The sequence below is a fragment of the Lutzomyia longipalpis genome, chromosome 2 (genome assembly GCF_024334085.1).
Source record: "Lutzomyia longipalpis isolate SR_M1_2022 chromosome 2, ASM2433408v1".
In the NCBI taxonomy this organism is placed as follows: Eukaryota; Metazoa; Arthropoda; class Insecta; order Diptera; family Psychodidae; genus Lutzomyia; species Lutzomyia longipalpis.
Genome location: NC_074708.1, coordinates 33709786 through 33728026, shown reverse-complemented (window position 1 = coordinate 33728026; position 18241 = coordinate 33709786). Strand labels below are relative to the sequence as shown.

General features: G+C 38.3%; 5 protein-coding genes across 6 annotated transcripts in view; 3 read left to right on the top strand and 2 right to left on the bottom strand.

Moving 5' to 3' along the window:
• Positions 1-18241, bottom strand: part of LOC129790211 (serine/threonine-protein phosphatase PP2A 65 kDa regulatory subunit) — a 620353-nt gene that overhangs the window by 245158 nt on the left and 356954 nt on the right. The window lies entirely within an intron of this gene.
• LOC129790193 (glycine--tRNA ligase) lies at positions 18-3668 on the top strand. Its single transcript, XM_055827574.1, has 4 exons — positions 18-565; positions 638-2318; positions 2381-2568; positions 3491-3668. Exons 1-4 carry the CDS (start codon positions 329-331, stop codon positions 3599-3601), a joined length of 2217 nt encoding a protein of 738 aa, XP_055683549.1. The 5' UTR covers positions 18-328; the 3' UTR covers positions 3602-3668.
• Positions 3740-5564, top strand: LOC129790287 (short-chain specific acyl-CoA dehydrogenase, mitochondrial-like). Of its 2 annotated transcripts, none has more exons than XM_055827730.1 (5): positions 3740-3873; positions 3969-4122; positions 4182-4459; positions 4519-4979; positions 5104-5564. In XM_055827730.1, exons 1-5 carry the CDS (start codon positions 3843-3845, stop codon positions 5413-5415), a joined length of 1236 nt encoding a protein of 411 aa, XP_055683705.1. In that variant the 5' UTR covers positions 3740-3842; the 3' UTR covers positions 5416-5564. The 2 variants fall into 2 exon arrangements, with proteins under 2 accessions (XP_055683705.1, XP_055683704.1); XM_055827729.1 differs by having other exon boundaries at positions 3744-3873; positions 3945-4122.
• Positions 5645-8895, bottom strand: LOC129790145 (bifunctional 3'-5' exonuclease/ATP-dependent helicase WRN-like). Its single transcript, XM_055827466.1, has 3 exons — positions 8798-8895; positions 7394-8637; positions 5645-7330 (listed from the first exon to the last, which is right to left on the bottom strand). Exons 2-3 carry the CDS (start codon positions 8627-8629, stop codon positions 5732-5734), a joined length of 2835 nt encoding a protein of 944 aa, XP_055683441.1. The 5' UTR covers positions 8630-8637; positions 8798-8895; the 3' UTR covers positions 5645-5731.
• LOC129790394 (COA8 family protein CG14806, mitochondrial) lies at positions 8962-9773 on the top strand. Its single transcript, XM_055827877.1, has 3 exons — positions 8962-9210; positions 9273-9408; positions 9473-9773. Exons 1-3 carry the CDS (start codon positions 9008-9010, stop codon positions 9683-9685), a joined length of 552 nt encoding a protein of 183 aa, XP_055683852.1. The 5' UTR covers positions 8962-9007; the 3' UTR covers positions 9686-9773.

Sequence of the window (18241 nt, the reverse complement as noted above, 5' to 3'; positions counted from 1 at the left end):
ACATTTTGGGACAGACATACCAAAACTTGGTGTTGTCTCGCTCACACTTTTAATTTTTTGCAATTTTCTCGAGTTCTTCTGATTTTTTCGTACAGAAAATTGAATTTTCTGGGCTTAAATGGTGATTCTGCGTCGATTTTTTTTGCCAAAAATTTAATTTCTGCGAAAAATACAAAAATATCTGCGAACTTTGCATGTTGCTAGAAACCTTTCAAAGTTTTGTTTAGCTTCTCTCGCGGTTTAGGTCTCCCTTTCTCTTTCACATAACCTCACAAAAACAATCCACGTCGGGAATTTCGTAAATTTGAGAAAAATTGCTAATTTTTCTATGAAATTCCTCTCAAAACTTTTAATTTGTGTAGTGAAAAGTAGTATAAAACCTTCGGCAGTCCAATTAACTCATTTACGGCATATTTCTGCTGTAAAGAGTGAGAAAAATACTTCGAATTGGGGCACCAAGAAATCCAATAGGAAAGTTAAGCTCTACGAAAATTTCCTGGCCCAAATGGCTGATCCGGCAATTGAGAAAATCCTGGCTCCTCTGCGGCAGGCTGTGAAGGAGCAGGTGAGGCATTATGCGAAATATTTATGAATTGTGGAATTTGGCTTAATTTTGGCATTTTCGGGATGTTTTTAGGGAGATCTTGTTAGAAAACTGAAAGCCGATGGGGCTCCGGAGTTGGACGTTAAGGCTGCAGTGGCGGAATTGAAGGCAAGGAAAAAGGTCCTAGAGGACAAAGAGCTGGAACTTAATCCACAGGCGGCATCATTTGATCGTGGAAAGATGGAGGATCTGCTGAAGAGGAGATTCTTCTTCGATCAGAGTTTTGCCATCTACGGCGGTATTTCCGGACAGTATGACTTTGGCCCCATGGGCTGTGCCCTCAAGGCAAACATGCTCGCCGCATGGAGACAATTTTTCATCATGGAAGAGCAAATGCTCGAGGTGGATTGCTCAATTCTCACCCCTGAGTGTGTTCTCCAGGCTTCCGGGCATGTTGAACGATTTGCGGATTTGATGACGAAGGACGTGAAGAGTGGCGAATGCTTCCGTCTTGATCATCTCATCAAGAACTTCCTGGAAAAGCTGGCAGCGGAGAAGAACGCAACGCCAGAGTTGAAAGCTGAATGCCAGGATATCTGTGTGAAGCTCGATGGAATGTCCAAGGATGAGATGGCGAACATCCTCAAGAAGTTCAACATGAAATCCCCAACAACTGGAAATGATCTTACCGAACCCATTGAGTTCAATCTCATGTTTGGCACGCAAATCGGGCCAACGGGTCTAATTAAGGGCTTCCTGCGCCCCGAGACGGCTCAGGGAATCTTTGTCAACTTCAAGAGGCTACTGGAATTCAATCAGGGACGTCTCCCATTTGCTGCGGCACAAATTGGCAATGCTTTCCGCAATGAAATCTCACCACGATCTGGCCTAATTCGCGTCCGGGAGTTTACAATGGCGGAGATTGAGCACTTCTGTGATCCACGTGAGAAGAATCATCCGAAGTTTGTGAATGTCAAAGACACCAAGATGATGCTTTACTCCGCCTGCAATCAAATGGATGGTCAGAGTGGTCAGATTGTGGCGATTGGAGATGCTGTGGCTTCTGGTCTCGTAGCGAATGAGACCCTTGGCTACTTTATGGCGCGCATTCAGCAGTTCCTGCTGAAGGTGGGCATCCGTCCTGACCGGCTGCGCTTCCGGCAGCATATGAGCAATGAGATGGCTCACTATGCGTGCGATTGCTGGGACGCTGAATGCCTCACGAGCTACGGATGGATTGAATGTGTTGGCTGTGCCGATAGATCTGCCTTTGATCTCACGCAGCACACAAATGCCACAAAGGTGCGTCTTGCTGCTGAAAAACGCCTTCCGGAACCTAAAAGTGTCGACGTCACTGAGGCTATCCCAAATCGTCCAGCAATTGGGAAGGAATTCAAGAAGGATGCAAAATCCATTATTGATGCTCTGGCTGCGTTAACCCTTTCGGATCTTCAAACACTCGAGAATTCTCTCAATGAAACTGGGGATTTCGAGTTGACGCACGCTGGTGGCACGGCTAAACTCACCAAGGACATGGTGAGTGTGAAGACTGCCACGAAAACCGTTCATGTCGAGGAGATTATTCCCAGTGTGATTGAACCGTCATTCGGAATTGGACGAATTATGTATTCCCTGCTTGAGCAGACATTCCGGATGCGTGAGGGTGATGAGCAGCGTTGCTATTTCTCCCTTCCGGCTGTCGTAGCGCCCCTCAAGTGCTCAATTTTGCCGCTGAGCAACAATCCAGATTTTGTTCCTTTCGTAAAGCGCATTTGTAAGGTTTTTTTTGAAACTTGTTCTTTTGGGGAATTGTTTAGAAAAATCTTTTTCTTTCAGCTTCTGAACTTACCGGAGCGGATGTTTCGCACAAAGTTGATGACTCCAGTGGATCAATTGGTAGACGTTATGCTAGGACGGATGAAATTGCCATTCCGTACGGCATTACCATTGATTTTGATACCCTAAAGGAGCCCCACAGTGTAACACTGCGTGAGAGGGATTTAATGGGTCAAGTGCGGATTCCGGTGAGTTGAAAATCAGTGTAATTTTTAAGGTTTCTTGAAGAGTTTTGATTAACACCGGAGGACTTTACTGGTACTTGCTACCAATTGGAACCTTAAAATCGTCACAGAATATTATCTATTGGACTTATCTCGATGAATTTAGCATCTATGTGTAGGGAATTTTAATTACTTTAAGATAGCAGAAAGAAAATCTCGAGAAAAGTCTTTTCTTTGGAAGATAATTGAGGTCAAAGTCAGAATCCAACGTGGAGGATCAAATTGGTACTCATTACCAATCAAAATCAAATACATTTTAACCGTTGCTTTGAGGTTATGTTTCCCCATATTTCCCAAATAAAGTACTCTTGTTCCATTTTCCCCCCGAGTGAAAATTATTAATATGAACTAATTTTATTGCCGGAAGTGACTAAAAAGTTACTTGAAGAATCAAAGTTTGTGATGATTTAGGCGCAATAATAAATTATGTAAAATTGTAGCTAAAAAAGTCGTTTGAATTGGCAATTTTGCATCGATTCGACGCAATTTTTTTTCAGTGACCATTTTCTCAATTTAATATTTAGTAATTATGTGCAGGAATGCTTGAAGGAGATTGAGAATTAGTGAAACTTTCGATCCTTGTTCAATAAACTGATTAATAATTAATTATTGAGCATATTTTATCAGCTGGTAGTTATTACCAATTTGATCCTCCGCGTTGTGCCATATGTTGGGTCCTCCAAGTGTTAAAAATTCATTTTTTTGCTTCCACTTTGGAGCAATCTTTAAGTTTTTATGACCATCACTGTGCTTTTATAATTTCTTCATTCTGTTCTGAAGTTTTTATTAATTTCTGGCTTAATTATTTCGATTTTATTTATTCTTTACTTTCTAATTAATTTAATTTAATGATTTTTTAAAATAAATAAATAAATTTCTCTTGCAGGTGGATGAAATTGCAGATGTTGTACGTCGCCTGGCCGTTGGGAAATCCACCTGGACCGAGATTGAGGCAAAGTATCCCAAGTTTGAGCAACAGGAGGCATCTTCAAAGTAAATTAAATGCAAAAATGATAAGAAAAATGTGCTTTTATCAATAAAATTTTCATTCGAGCATGCAAAAATTCGTTTTTTCTTCTTGAATTTGACCATCAGCGACCTCCGTGGTGATCGCACGGAAGCTCATTTTGACACCTGTAGCGACTTTTTTACCTGCAGTTTCTGCATCCTCATCCTCTTTTTTCCACCCTTCTTTTCCCATTCAATCTCCGTTGTTTCTCGCGGGTGGTCACGTAGTTATGCTTGGATTAGTCCGGGGAGTCAGATTGTGTGAGTATTCCGCGCCTCAGGGGGGATTTTCTGTGAGATATTTGCAGTGAAAGTGCAAACTCTGTGATAAGGCGAATGTTTATTATTTATTCAAGGGAGATGTTTCAGTCGCGACGGTATTTGCATAAATTATCGCAATTTCACGGTGACACCGCTGTCTGGGGACCATCAGTTAATCCAGAAAGCATGCCGGGAGTTTGCAGAGAAGGAACTCATGCCGGTTGCGGCGAAAATTGATCGGGATATGCGGTGAGTTTTTGGCGGTATTTTTTTCCCGCGCAATTCTCACCCTTTGCCCCGTGGTCCAGCTTCCCGCAGGAATTGATTGAGAAGCTGGGCACACAGGGGCTGCTCTATATGACTGTTGATCGGCATTTGGGTGGAGCTGGTCTGGATATTTTGTCTCTGTCTCTGGCTGTGGAGGAAATTGCAAGAGGATGCTCCGCTACGGGAGCTGTTGTGTCCATCCACAATTGCCTGTATGCCAATCTCTTGGACAGATTGGGCACGGAGGAGCAGAAGAAACGCTTCCTAGCTCCAATGGTCATGGATTCATCACTTGGTGCCTTTGCTCTTAGCGAATTCAGTGAGAGAGAATTTTAATTTATTTTGTGAATTTTCCCGGAAAAATGATTTTTTCTCTAGATGCGGGATCTGATGTAGCTGCCATGAGTACAACAGCTCGTCAGGAGGGCTCAAAGTGGATCCTCAAGGGGAACAAAGCATGGGTAACGTCAGCACGTGAAGCAAAGGCAGCCGTTGTCTTTGCTTCCGTCGACAGAAATCTCAAGCATGCCGGATTGGCAGCTTTTATCGTACCTCTGGACACTCCCGGTGTAACCCTGGGAAGGAATGAGGAGAAGATGGGAATCCGAGGAACATCCACGTGCACTCTAACCCTGGACAATGTGGAAATACCGCAGGAGAATATTCTCGGAGAAATTGGGGATGGATTCCGAATTGCCATGGAACAGTTAGATTTAGCCCGGATTGGTATTGCTTCCCAGGCTCTTGGCATCGCTCGAGCATGCTTGGATCTCTCAATTTCCTACGCAACATCCAGAATAGCATTTGGGCAGTCAATTATCACGATGCCAACGGTTAAGGTGAGCGCACACACGAGCTTATCAGTTGATTGCATTAATTGATTCTCAAATTCCCAGTTTATTATCTTTATCACAATAAGCTCCTCAAGATAGCTAAAAAACATTCCTCCTATTTTATGCACAGACGAGAATAGCCGAGATGGGCCTTCGTCTGGAGGCTGCTCAACTCCTAACACGCCGAGCTGCCTTCATTCACTCCCAACCAGGTGCAAAGACCACAAAATTCAGCTCAATGGCCAAATTAGCAGCCAGCGAATGCGCAACATTCAATTCCCACAATTGCGTACAAATTCTCGGTGGAATGGGGTATGTGATGGATCTTCCGGCTGAACGACTGTACAGGGATGCCAGGATCACAGAGATCTATGGCGGTGTGAGTGATATTCAGCGGCAAATTGTTGCTGATCAGGTGATCAAGGAATGTAATTCAGAATAGAACAAAGAAAAAACTTTCCACTACTGCCTTTCTTTGCCATGTAATTCCGTATGTGATTGTTTTTCCGGGAATTTTCATGAGGAATGTAGCCTCAGAGGACCCCTAAAAGGTCTAGAAGAAAAATGAGAAAAATAAAAGTTTCCCTCTAATGGCTAAAGAAAAAAATTTCTCTGATGAAAAAATCGGAAAATCATCATGCAAATCACATACGTTAGTAAAAAACAAAATGTTTCAACAGAAAATTTTATACATATTATATTTTTCTCGGAAAAAATGAGTCTTTTTTGTGATTTCCGGGATCTTTTTATAAAAAACATCAGAGGATGAGATTTTGGCGACGTCGTTTGACCGGGGATGGTGTTACCGCCTGACTTGGAGCCCTATTCTCCTTTTTATCGCCTCCTTTAGCTCCCTGCGCTTCGTCATCACTGTCGTCGCTCATGTAGGCAACTTGAGCGAATTTCTTCTTCTCCTGCGGACGCACGTGAGTCTGAGAACCACTTGCCTGGGATTCCGCATCAAGCAGCTCAGCAGCTTGAAGAACATCCTGCTCAATGGTATCAAATTCCCCCCAATCCATGTCTTCTTCCTCATTTTCAGGCTTCTTCTGTGACGTCTGCGGGACTTGGGGCTGTGGCTCCGGTGGCTCCTCCACTGCATCAGGATCCTCGTAGGCCTGCCCGATCCTCTCGAGATGCTGCCGTATGCGGAAGTATGCCACCACGAAGCGAATGCTATCGAAGGAAATGCCCGGATCACATGCTTCCTTGATGGGAGTGAGTTTAGCAGAAGCAAGATCAGCAGGGAGATTTTTCCGAATCTCCTCGAAGCTCTCCCGATCAACGCCCAATCGTTCAAGATCCCTCCTTCGGATGATCTTTCCCACTTCAATGGCACTCTTTAGATGACCCACAATTGTGGATTCTGTTAGATCTCTCTTCATTGCTATCTCCGCAAGGGAACTTCCGGCAGCAAACATTTCATACGACGTTAGCGGGGAACCTCTCAGTGGACCAGTTATGGGATGCTTAGATAGGATTTCTTCAATTTGATGGCTTGCCGGAGCTGAATCCATCCCTTCAAGAGCTTTCCGGAAGTATTTAACGAAAACTGGTCCGAATTTCTCAATCTTTGCCTCAGAGAAGCCATCCACCTTGCCAAGTCGAAGCTCCTCCAAAGTTTTGGGCTTCAATTTACACATTTGCTCAAGGGCAGTTGTTGATGCCACCAAGTACGGCATACAATCCACTTCACTGGCAATTTTGGAACGTTCCAAAAGGAGTCCCTTCATGAGTTCTTCATCAGCCTTCTTTGCCGGAAGTGCAGCTGCTAAATTTGGGTTCATTTTCGCAGTTGGAGGATGTTCTTTGGGCACTGAACTCTGAGCGGAAGTACTTGATGATGCGCCAAAGTCAAAGAGAGGCTTTACCGTGGAGATTTCTACTTTCCTCGTATCTTTCTTCGTAAAAAACTGCATCATTCCCTGAAGGGGATGCAGGAGGATTTTCTCCCGTTTCGCCATCCACGTCTCACCTTTCTTCGTGATGTTTGTTGCAGTAACACCTGGGGCTGCATATGCAACTGCCACCTTCTTCAGGTACCCTTCCCGCGTGAGGAGATCTGCAATCATTCTCCACCACTGCTCACTTTTATCTTTTCCAGCTCCATAGAGGGTGTGAATGCAGCACATTGCGGGGAGTTTCTGTGATTTAGAGCCACGCAGGAAGAGTATTGTCTTTGTTACTGAGGCATACCGCCGCAGAGCTTTGAGGGCGTCCATGAATTTTGCAACGTCCTCAGTGAAATCAAATCTCCCCTCGTCTTCAAGTTCAACGTATTTTTCCTCAACCAGACTTCCCTCCAGCTTACTGTTGCAGTTGTCACAACAATCCTTCCGGCATCCCAGGGTACTTACCTGAAAGGAACAAAAATAATCATCAAAATCTCGCTAATTAAGAGGAAATCAAGTATTTCTCACCTGGGGATCATTGAAGTATTTGAGGATGAAGGCACGTCGACAGGATCGTAGCTCAACGTAATCCTTCATGGCACACTGGAGTTCAATGAGACGCTGCTTGTGACTGGCGTGCTCCCAGAGAATCATGTGAGTACCAAAATCTTTCCCATTGTGGAGGAGAATGCATCTTGCTGGATTCCCATCGCGTCCTGCTCGCCCAATTTCCTGGTAGTAGGATTCCACGTTTTGTGAGCATCCATAGTGGATGACAAGCCGAACGTCTGGCTTATCGATACCCATCCCAAAGGCAATTGTTGCTACGATGATCTTCACACGATCCTTGACAAATTCCTGGTGTACTTCCGTTCGTCGTTTGATGGACAGCCCTGCGTGGTAGGGCTCACACGCAATGTTTTGCTGCTGCAGTTCCAGCGCCACAGACTCCGTGAGTTTTCGCGTGAGGCAATAGATGATGGCACTGCCCCCTCGGAAGTTTTCCAGGTGCTGCCGGAGATCTTGCCACGCATTAATCCCATTCCTTGGGTAGATTTCCAACTTCAAATTGGGTCGATCGAAGCCACTAATGCTACACTGAGGATTCCTCAAGCCCAGTGTCTTCACAATGTCCTCCTGGACACGTTGAGTGGCTGTGGCAGTGAGAGCAAGAATTGGAACATTGGGAACGGCTTGACGAATGAAGGAAAGTTGCCGGAATGCGGGACGGAAGTCATGACCCCATTGACTTACACAGTGAGCTTCGTCAATTGCAATTAGCGTAAGTTGGGGTGCCAGTCGTTTCAAGACATCCCTATTCCCAGTGATGTATTCGGGTGACATGTACACAATCCTGAAGTGTCCAGCTTCAACCTTCTCAAGCGCCTGTCGATCTTTCTGTGCTGTCCCCATGAAGATTGCCTCGATATTCATCACCTCCAGGGCGGATATTTGGTCTTCCATCAGGGAAATCAGGGGTGACACTACCACAGTCAACTTCCCGGTAAAAACGGATGGGAATTGGTAGCAGAGTGACTTCCCATAGCCAGTGGCCATCACCGCAAAATTATCTCGTTTCTCATTGAGGAGTGAGTTGATGATTTTCCACTGCATAGGCCGGAAGTTTGTGTGGCCAAACTTGCTTCGGAGAACGCGCAAATGCTCCTCTCCTGGCGGTTCTTCCTTGATGGGTTCAGTGCGACCCATAAACTCCTCCATAACGTCCAATGCCTCCAGGAGATCATCATCCTCGTCTGAATCCATGGGTGAATCTACCAGGAAACACAGGGAATTATTTAAACCACATTCTTCTGAGAAATCTTCGTAAATTGATTTATTGGAAAATTCAAAAGAAAAGTAAAAGATTTTACAAAATAACTGACTTTTTGGAAATAAAAACTTTCTAATGAATTTTCAATCTTATATCTGTACCTTTCACGCTCTTCTTCAATGAATTTTCACGGAAAACATGCAAAATATTTGGGGAATAACTCAGTGGACTCAGTGATAAACAACAAGAAATACGCAAAAAAAATCCCTCCAAAAATTATGCCAATTCTGTTGTCAAAAATTTCCGCTAGAGGCGTTGTAAGGGCATTCAGTGTTGTTGGATAAGTTGGATAAAAAAAGTGTTTTGGAAAAATGAGAGAAATTCAGCGAAAAATCCTTTTCCACACGGTGAATATTCTCTCAAATGGCCCCAAAAGCATTGGGGGAAACTCTAAATCTTTAATTAGATTTGCAAGTGGTTCTACAAGTGCAAAAACAGCGGAAACGGCATCTTGCAGTGATCCACCGAATCCTAACCTCATTCAGGAAGACTGGATTGGTCCTCCGGACAAAACGTGAGACTCCTGGGAAATCTTTCCCTGTAGCTCAATTGAAATTAATTATTTTACATTCACAGGTCTAATTTGCGGCCAATTATGCGGCATGTGCCGAAGAATGAAACACCGCTTCAGCAGAAGCTGAGATTGCGGCAGGTGGAAGTAGATGAGTACAATCAGAAGTTCTGGACAAATCACAATAAGAGATTCTTTGAGGTACAGCACCAAGGTAAATGAGAAAGTTATTTTATTAAATTTATGAATTTGAATTTATTGCAAGGAGAGGGATGCCTTTGTGGCTGCAAATAAGACTCATCCGGAAGAGAATTTGTCAGCAGACCAAATGAGTGTCTTCTACAAATCCTTCCTTGATAAAAATTGGAAGATTCACTTCTACTACAATGTCTCCTGGTATATCAAAAATATATCATTGATGCTTCTTGCTTGTCGAGTTGAGCTTCAGAGGATTACAAATACTATACGGAGGAAATGATCTGTATGATCTCAAAAATTGAAAGATTCTTATTAGCAGAAATTAAAGAAAATAATTTTTAATTAAATAAAATGTAAAATTACAAAGATTCTTTTGAAAAAATGAAATAATATTTCATTCTATTTTTTATTCTCGTTTAGAATGCTTGAATTTCTGTTTCCTTTAGCAAAGTTTTAACAGCATTGGATGAGCTCTCGGTGTTCAAGAAAAAAAGATATATTATTTTTGAATTTGGCGCTCACTCGAAGCGGGATGATCATGGTGGTGAATTTGAGTTGTAAAAACAAGGAATGTGGGGAAAAGGACAGATTTGGAGGGGGCTGTATGGATGTCGAAATTACGTCCGGCTCTGCAAAACATAAAATGAAAAAAAAAAGAAGATTTGGAGGCAAAAATTTGTCCTTTTCCCCATATCACTTGTTTCCACCACTCGAATTCACCACCATGATTATCCCGCTTCGAGTGCGCGCCAAATTCAAAAATAATATATTTTTTATCAGTTTCTCAAACACTCCGGGATTTAGAAATATTTTCTGATGTTTTTTTAAAAATATTTTGAGCGAAAATACTAAACATAAAAATTAATTCGGGTTTAGGTTCAATAATAACTTAAATTAACTTTCAAAAAAAAAAATCAAATATAATTTTATCGGGGAGCAATAAAAAGTCTCCCTATCAATATTTTCTTATTCTTATGCAACAATATATAACTTTATCTTCAATGTCGTGCCTTTTTATTACCCTCTTTATCTCTTTTTGCTTTCCATGCGTTTTCGGGGAGCTTTCCGGTGCAATTGCTCCGGCAAAAGCAATATAATTATCTCTTCTGATAAAACAATTTTTTTCTTTAAATCTCTCCGACAAAGTTTACTGTCCTCTCATTTTTAGCTAATCTGAGAGTTTTTGCATGATTTTTGATTATTTTCTGGGCATTTCATACATAAAAAAAAATTAACATTTTATTGAACTTGCCTCTGCAATATCAGCGAGAGAATTTTTTATAGATCGTGTGTGAATGCAAATTCCCAAACTCCATTCTCAAATTGACTTGGAGATTTATTAGTATTTCTTCAAATGCGCTTCCTTATTTAACTTTTGAGTTTATAAATGCGGAAATTATCTGAAGAAAAAAAATCATGGCCACGAATGCTGCTGACGGAAGATTGATTTTTTTTTTATTTCAAATAACTCTGCGAATATTATTTGAACAATTTGTTCCGTATTTGATGAATTTTTAAGAAGTTTTGAATGCGTTTTAAGGTGCTCGGTGTCTCCTCAGAAGCATCGCAGAATGTTGTTTTTGTTATGTTTGGTGATTCATCACAGGGTTCCTCATGAAATCTGCTATTGATTTCAAGTTATAATTTAATCTCTCAATAATCTCTTAATATTTTTTATACGAGAATAATCCTAAGTGTCCCAAGTAAATTAATTTTTAAAGGTAGGTAAAGAATTAAGATTTTTTTTAAGCTTTTATTAAATTTGTCAATTAATATTTATTAGACGTACAAGAGGCATTTAGCTGAATGGAAAAACTTCTATATGTCCTGAAAATGTTGTTTTAACTTCTTTTAAAATAAGTTTCAATGTTACTTGCAATAAATATACCTACATTAAGGTCTCTACGAGAAATTCTTCTTTAGTCTCCTTTAGATCAATAATAAATTATTCAATCATTCATAAAATATTCGACAATTGAGTTGAATATTTAAACAGATAAATGCTATTTGAAAAATAACATATTCCATATAAAAAGCTCATCGTCTAGAGCTATTCAGTAACATTTTCATTTTTGTATTAAACAGTTTTAGAAAAAAAATGACTACAAATTACAGTAAAATTAAACAATTTCTGGGTTTTTTCTTAAGCATATATCCTTTGGGATTTCTACCGAATTTCAAATGGAAACCCTTAAACAACTTTAAGCTCCTGATTTTTCCCGCCCTCAAACTTTTCGCGATGTATTGTTCTTTTTTTCATTTATTTGAGTTGTTAAATGAAGAATTTGATATAATGGACATGATTATCACATTAATTTACATAATTGGTTACTTTGAATGGATAATGATTTACATAACAATCTTCATTTCAAATAAAAGTGGAATAAGTCAATTCTTTGAGCATTTTGATAGTGCCATTGAGGAAAGTCCCGATGAAGATGTCTATACGATGTATTTTGCAACAAATACAAAATTAGCTTATCAAATTACAAGGTAAATCTGAGACATTTCTTTCCTTTTTAAATTACAAAAAAAAAGTTTAAAAAAAAATTGTTTTTCAGAACATTCTCGATTGGAATTTTTGCTTCAGGCGTTATTATAACTTCGGCTATTATATACTTTTCGAAGAATCACGTTCCAATGTACTACATTATTCCTGGAATACCCTCAGACAGCATCTTATTCTATCCTTGCAATTTACCTATTCAGTACATAACATATTTCAGCCTCATTGGAATGGTCTTTGGGTCTGATGTTATTCTAATAATAATGTTTATATTCTGCGATGCTGAATTAAAAGCAGCCATTCATTTAATTTCCCTTACAAATAATCCCCAAAATTCTCCAAAAAATACCATTACCCTAAAAACCATCAATGAATCCCATTTGAAAATAATTAAAATTGCAGAGAAACTCTCAAAATTTTGCTGGCAAATTTATTTTCATAAATTCTTCACAATTATTGTTTATTTTTGCCTTGTTCTAATTATGATTCAATCTGATGAGGTTCCTTTATTAATACCACTACTTGGAACCCTAATGACCATTTCTGAGGTGTTTATTCTTTGCTATTTTGGACAAACCCTCCAGGATAGATCTCAGAACTTACCAAGAGCTCTGTACACGACTAATTGGTACGATTGGACGTTGGGGGATCAGAAAACTCTTTTGTTTTTAATAATGATCTTTCAACGACCCATTAAACTTGAAACTTTTGGCTTTGGAATTGTTTCTATCTACACATTTGTTCAGGTCTGTTTAAAAGTTCTTAATTTTCATGTAATTTTCTCTCAAGAAGATTTCGATTTTTCAGATCTGCAAAGCTTCAGCATCATATGCAACAATCCTATATGCACTTTATGCGTGAAAAAGCAAAAGTTTATGATGAAATTTTGTATAATATTATATTTAATGAAGTGTAGAATGTTCAATTATATTGATTATTTTAAAAAGTACTTTATGTACAATTAATCGATCAAATCATCAAATCCCTGAAAATCACTGCGGGAGTCCACTATAGGCTTCAAGAACTTGCTGTAGAACATTGGGTAATAAGATTAGCTAGCATTTAGGGGTTAGAAAGCTTAAAGCGCTTGAAACTTAGGTGTGATGTGCTTTAGATTTTCACGTTAAATGAAAACTAAATTTAAATTAAATTAAAACAGTAAATTAGATTCAATTAATTTATTATTTTCATTTCAATAAAATGTACCTTTCTTTCATCTATTAGAATACCTTCAGATTAAAATAGAAACTGAATAAAGAAATTGTTGAGGATTGCTCATATCCTCCTCATATCATTTCTTTAGCCTATATGTTCACAAATTGCTACTTTCCTTCATTCAAACCCACAATCTTGATGTAAATTATCTATCATTTTCTTTAAAACTTTTTTTTATGTTTTTTTCTTCGTGAAAATTCTTTATGAGTTTCATTGTCATAAAGAAAAGAATTATAGCTCTTTACAAAGAAAGGACGTTTCAATCCTAATCCATTCATAAATAACTGAAATTAACATGCGAAAGTCGACTATTTATTTTAATAATTTTGAAAATCAACTAAATTTTAGATTTCTTAAAGGTTCTTCCACTCGTAAGAGCTCTAAAAGCTCTCTTGCTTTGAACATATTGTTAGAATTAGAATATTTCTCCTGCAACATTAGAATTTTTGTAAAGTACATTAAATTTCAAAAAATTCACCAACTTTGCCCTAAATTTTCTCATTTAATTTGATCCCAAATTGGTACCAATTCTATCAACTTTCGAACGAGAGAGGATTATCAGGAGATTATCACTATCGCACCGCCTCACGTTGGTGTCGTTAGTTCTCTTTATAAACGCACCATCAGGTATATTACTTTGAGTGGTGGCCCAAGTGTTTTAAAGTATGTATATGATGTGACCCAAAAAATTTAGCATTTTATACATATTTTTTGTTGTCCACCGTCCTCTCCTCCGTCTCTCGCTCAATTTTTCGGTGGCCGCTTCTTTTGTCCACCGGCGCAAAAGAGGCAAAACCGTGGACAGGCGACACCATTGCGAAACCCCAAAAAATCTTTTGACCATGATCTGAATTGGTTAGTTCGATTTATGCCCAAGAGAGATACGCGAGGCGCATTTTGTGAGGCATATAATACACTTAGAGTGGTTGGAAAAATTATGTAAAAGATTTGGGGTTTTTGTGTGTTTTAGGTTTCATTTTTATTTTCTTTATTTCTTGCTCATTTATCTAGTGTAGAAAATCTCCAACTTTAATATTGGGGTTTTCTCAATTTTCTCTGAGGGAGATGTGGAAAAAAACTTAATGTTTGATTACTAATTGAAAAAAAAAACTGCAATGATCGTGGTAGGGCAGAAAATGGTGCTGAAAAAGAAATTAAAAATAAAATTGCAGAGATAAACATTTTTTTATACTGCGAAAGAAATCTGCGAGAAGTTGTGCAAATGTCAAATATTATGGTCAAGGAAAATGAAATTGGAATGTGGGGGGTATATTTATGGTGTGAGAAAAAAAAATGCCATTTCGGTCACAACCTATTGCTCACGAAATTTTTATTGTTAAAAATTTAATTTTCCCATTCAATCAGATGGTGTATGATGGTGCAAAAAAACATACGCCAATCACTCGCGATGGTGGGTGAAAATATAGCGGTTTTATATTGTGCTGAAGTGGAAGTTGCTGACATTGGCCATCTCCGGGTCTCACCGAGAGCTCTCTTTTACGCCTGCCAAGAAATTCAATCATGCCAAAATTAATGCAAATTTTTCACCATCGCATGAACCATTTCTTGGATTTATTTTGACGCCTCATTCAGGCCAATGTCAATTAAATACACAGCTGGTTGTTTTTTTTGTGTGCTTTCGTAGCGCTCGCATGGCGAATTAAACTGTTTTATCGCATCTCTATATATGTATATATCACGATGATATCATTTTTATCGCAATGGGGCTTTTTGATTGAGCAATACAGAGTTTTTTTTTGTTTAATTTTCATTCACCAAAGATTTCGAGGAGAATCCCTTACTGGAAATTACTCCTCAGCAACACACTTCGACCCTATTCTTTCGAAGTTTCCATTTTTCTAACCCTTCATAAAATCTACATATATGTAACTACTTACAATTTTAAATAATAATAAAAAGAAACATTGAGATCAGCATATATTTTCTGCTCAATTTTAATGAAACAAGTTATGCTGCTCATAGTTCAATGGCCGTTTTGAAAGTAAATAAAAGGGCAATAGCTTTTCGTGTGTGTGGACTAGTATTTTCAAGGTTTAATGCCAACGAGCCATTTGGAGATTTTTTTCTTTTGAAAAGGGTGTTTCATATCAAATTATATGTAGCCTTCCTGCAAAAATAAACTTGTTGGAAAAGAATTGAATGAGAATTGCGTTGGGAAAAAGTCTTTCCATCCAAAGGAGTTTATTCATTTTGAGACTTTAAAGGGATTTTGTGCATATTTTGCAAAAAAGGCGATGAAAAATCTGAAAATGACTAATTTTTTTTACCCAAAACACGTAAAATTTTCTTAAATTGTTAATACTGAAGTCATTAGACGGTAAAAGGTAAGAGAAATCATCATTTTTAAGCTTAAGAAAGCTTCCTAAATTATATTTAAGCGCCAAAGTTTTTTTTCTGACATTTCTAAGAGAGGAAAGTTTTTTAAGATTGTCGAATCTTTCAATACAGGAGTCGTTTCTGTTAAAAATTTTATAAGATTTTTACAGTTTGATTTTTTTCTTTGATCATTTAAGGAAAATTACTTTACATGGTTCTTTAAAAAAAAATTTGGGTATTTTCTGGAAGAACCAATTTCTTTTTTTATTTTATGGAACGCAATAGAATGATTGAAAAACATCAACTGTCAGTATCTTACTAGAAATTTTAAATTGAAAGAAATGAAAAGATTTTTGTCGGAATTGACCCCATAATCGTTACATTTAAAGCAAACGATTAATAGAACGATCCTACCGATCCTACATAGCGAAAAAAGCTTAAAAATACGTTTATAAAAATTCCTTCAAATGAAAGTTCATCAATGAAAGCCGGATATTCTTAATTTTCTATACAAATATTACTCATTCAACTTGAAATTGCTTTTATAATCCTCCACATGAAATGCATTTGTCGTGTGAATGGTTGAATGACTTGTAAAGAATGATTTCATTTGTGATATAAAAATGATAAGGAGGTTTTTGTGAGATTCCATTCACACTGCATGTAGGGGAATTCCGCAAAGTGTGATTGTCGCACAAAATTCACCTCAAGTGTTGTACGTATAGACACATGTTAAGTGTTAAGGTCGACATAGCTTAAAGCAAAATTATTGTGAGACGTAAGATCCAGCAATTTTCTAGTTCAACAGGATACAGTGAAAGTTCACTGGAGTATTAGGTGAATACCCGGTGCAATGCTGCACAGGTGCTGTGAAAAATCATCGCGTAATTTGCAAACTTTATTACCCATTGCGAGGGGCTTTTTATGATGGTAACAATGTTTTATCTATACAACGAAGATTCGTCGTCACCTGCCTACAAATTTATTGTGGCTGCAAAAAATGTGCAATAAATTTTCAATTTATATTGGTGCGCTTCTCTGCTTGGAAAAATGACTCACTCTTTGCACAAGCACTTGATGATGATTCTTTATTTTTTTTTCACTTTCATTGTGAAAAAAATAAATAAAACCACGCGATGATCCTCAGTGGTGGGACTTTCTTGTAAATAAAAATGAAAAGAAGAGTTTTGCGACGATGACGTGAATTGCGTTTCAATCTCATTTGAATATTTAATTCTTGGATTTTGTGGAGAAAAGTGTCTGATAGAGGAATTCCTCATAATATACATATATAACACATGATGTTTGTATATATATAGCACGCTATATATAATAATACCGTGCATGCGGGGAATAAGCAAATGTATACGCGGTATTCGGGGACAAATTTGATATTGTGGAGAAAATGGGGTTGGTTTAATGTGTATCAAATTGAATTTTCAATTTCATCACAATTTAATGGTCAATGGTAATCAATTTTCCAGATTTATTTTCTTGCAAAATAAAACAACAAAATGCGCGCTTAATATTTGATTGTCCGTGTAATCGAAAGTATTCAACCGCATGGAATTGCTTTTGATATTTATTCTCCGGTCTACATTTTTAGGTCATTGCCAAGTTAAATATGTGTCAAATGAAATAGAAAATGTACCAATAGGTTCACAAAAGCATCGCGCGCGTGTGTCCGTCGTCTGGAGAAGAAACCTTTTCTGCGCGCATAGATCTTCCCGTGTGGGATATGTTAAATTGCCCGAAATTGATGCGTATGAGTGAAATTGAGCTTGAAAGAGAAATAGCACAAATTTCGGCAATTAGTTCAGTGTCAAATACAATGTAGAACACTCGCACGGAAAGCTTGTGGAGAGTGTGGTGGAAGACAATCTTTTTTTCGATTGCATCACTTAAAGTCCAATTGATGTCCTTGAATTTTTAATATCCAAAAGCACAAGTCAGAAGATTTTTGGCTGAAACTCATGTTTTCTCTCAACATGAGAGCTTTTTTTTTTGGCGAAAAATACGTGAATAAATTTATATATTAGAGAAGCATTTATACGATTATTATTGCTAAAAGCAAAGAATAGAGAAGATGCAAAGAAAAAGAAAGAATCACAACTTAAAAGAAACGACAAAAAAGTTCCACAGTAATTGATTTAAATGTGCAAAGAACTTGCGAACGAAGAATATGCAACAAAGCGCGAGGGATGCTAAAGTGATTGTTGAATGGAAAAATGATGGTAAATCCTTCATTTTGTACATAAATGCAACCATATGGGGTAAATGAACTGATAAAATACCTCTAGCCGGAGTTAATTAAATTGCTTAACTATACCATCAAGTGTATTGACTTCTTTGTCTTATACCATTCGGTGTGGTGTCCGTGTGACTCCTTTTTTTCTGCAAAACCGCATACTTTTTTTAGCGCCCGCCTTGGGTGCTTTAAAGAAAAAATTGTGCGGTTACCATGCGCCGGTATAAGAGAAATATCACACTAAGAGTGACTGCCTGGTGGGATCTGTGAACTTGGAGGTGAATGAGGTGGAAGAATGATTATGATCATCCACTCGATCGTCTACATTAAAGCTGCGAACTGAACTTTTATCATTTGCATAAGTAATCAGTTGCAGTTTTTTTGAGAGGCAAACAACTACCAAGCTAAAATTCCGCTGTAGGGGTTTCTTTGCCGAATATTTTAATTTATTGGCGAATAAAACCAATAATAGTAAACACTCTGAATTTTAATGAAAAATTTTCAAAGAAATAAAATGTGGATAATAAAAA

Coding starts and splice junctions, on each gene's coding strand:
- LOC129790394 (XM_055827877.1), top strand. CDS start 9,008: ATGAGAGAAATTCAGCGAAAAATCCTTTTCCACACGGTGAATATTCTC. Junction 9,211..9,272: donor ATTGGTCCTCCGGACAAAAC/GTGAGACTCCTG, acceptor TTACATTCACAG/GTCTAATTTGCGGCCAATTA. Junction 9,409..9,472: donor ACAATAAGAGATTCTTTGAG/GTACAGCACCAA, acceptor ATTTATTGCAAG/GAGAGGGATGCCTTTGTGGC.
- LOC129790287 (XM_055827729.1), top strand. CDS start 3,843: ATGCTTGGATTAGTCCGGGGAGTCAGATTGT. Junction 4,460..4,518: donor CTTTGCTCTTAGCGAATTCA/GTGAGAGAGAAT, acceptor TTTTTTCTCTAG/ATGCGGGATCTGATGTAGCT. Junction 4,980..5,103: donor TCACGATGCCAACGGTTAAG/GTGAGCGCACAC, acceptor TTTTATGCACAG/ACGAGAATAGCCGAGATGGG.
- LOC129790145 (XM_055827466.1), bottom strand. CDS start 8,629: ATGGATTCAGACGAGGATGATGATCTCCTGGAGGCATTGGACGTTATG. Junction 7,331..7,393: donor AATACTTCAATGATCCCCAG/GTGAGAAATACT, acceptor TGTTCCTTTCAG/GTAAGTACCCTGGGATGCCG.
- LOC129790193 (XM_055827574.1), top strand. CDS start 329: ATGAAATTCCTCTCAAAACTTTTAATTTGTGTAGTGAAAAGTAGTATA. Junction 566..637: donor GGCAGGCTGTGAAGGAGCAG/GTGAGGCATTAT, acceptor GGATGTTTTTAG/GGAGATCTTGTTAGAAAACT. Junction 2,319..2,380: donor TCCTTTCGTAAAGCGCATTT/GTAAGGTTTTTT, acceptor TTTTTCTTTCAG/CTTCTGAACTTACCGGAGCG.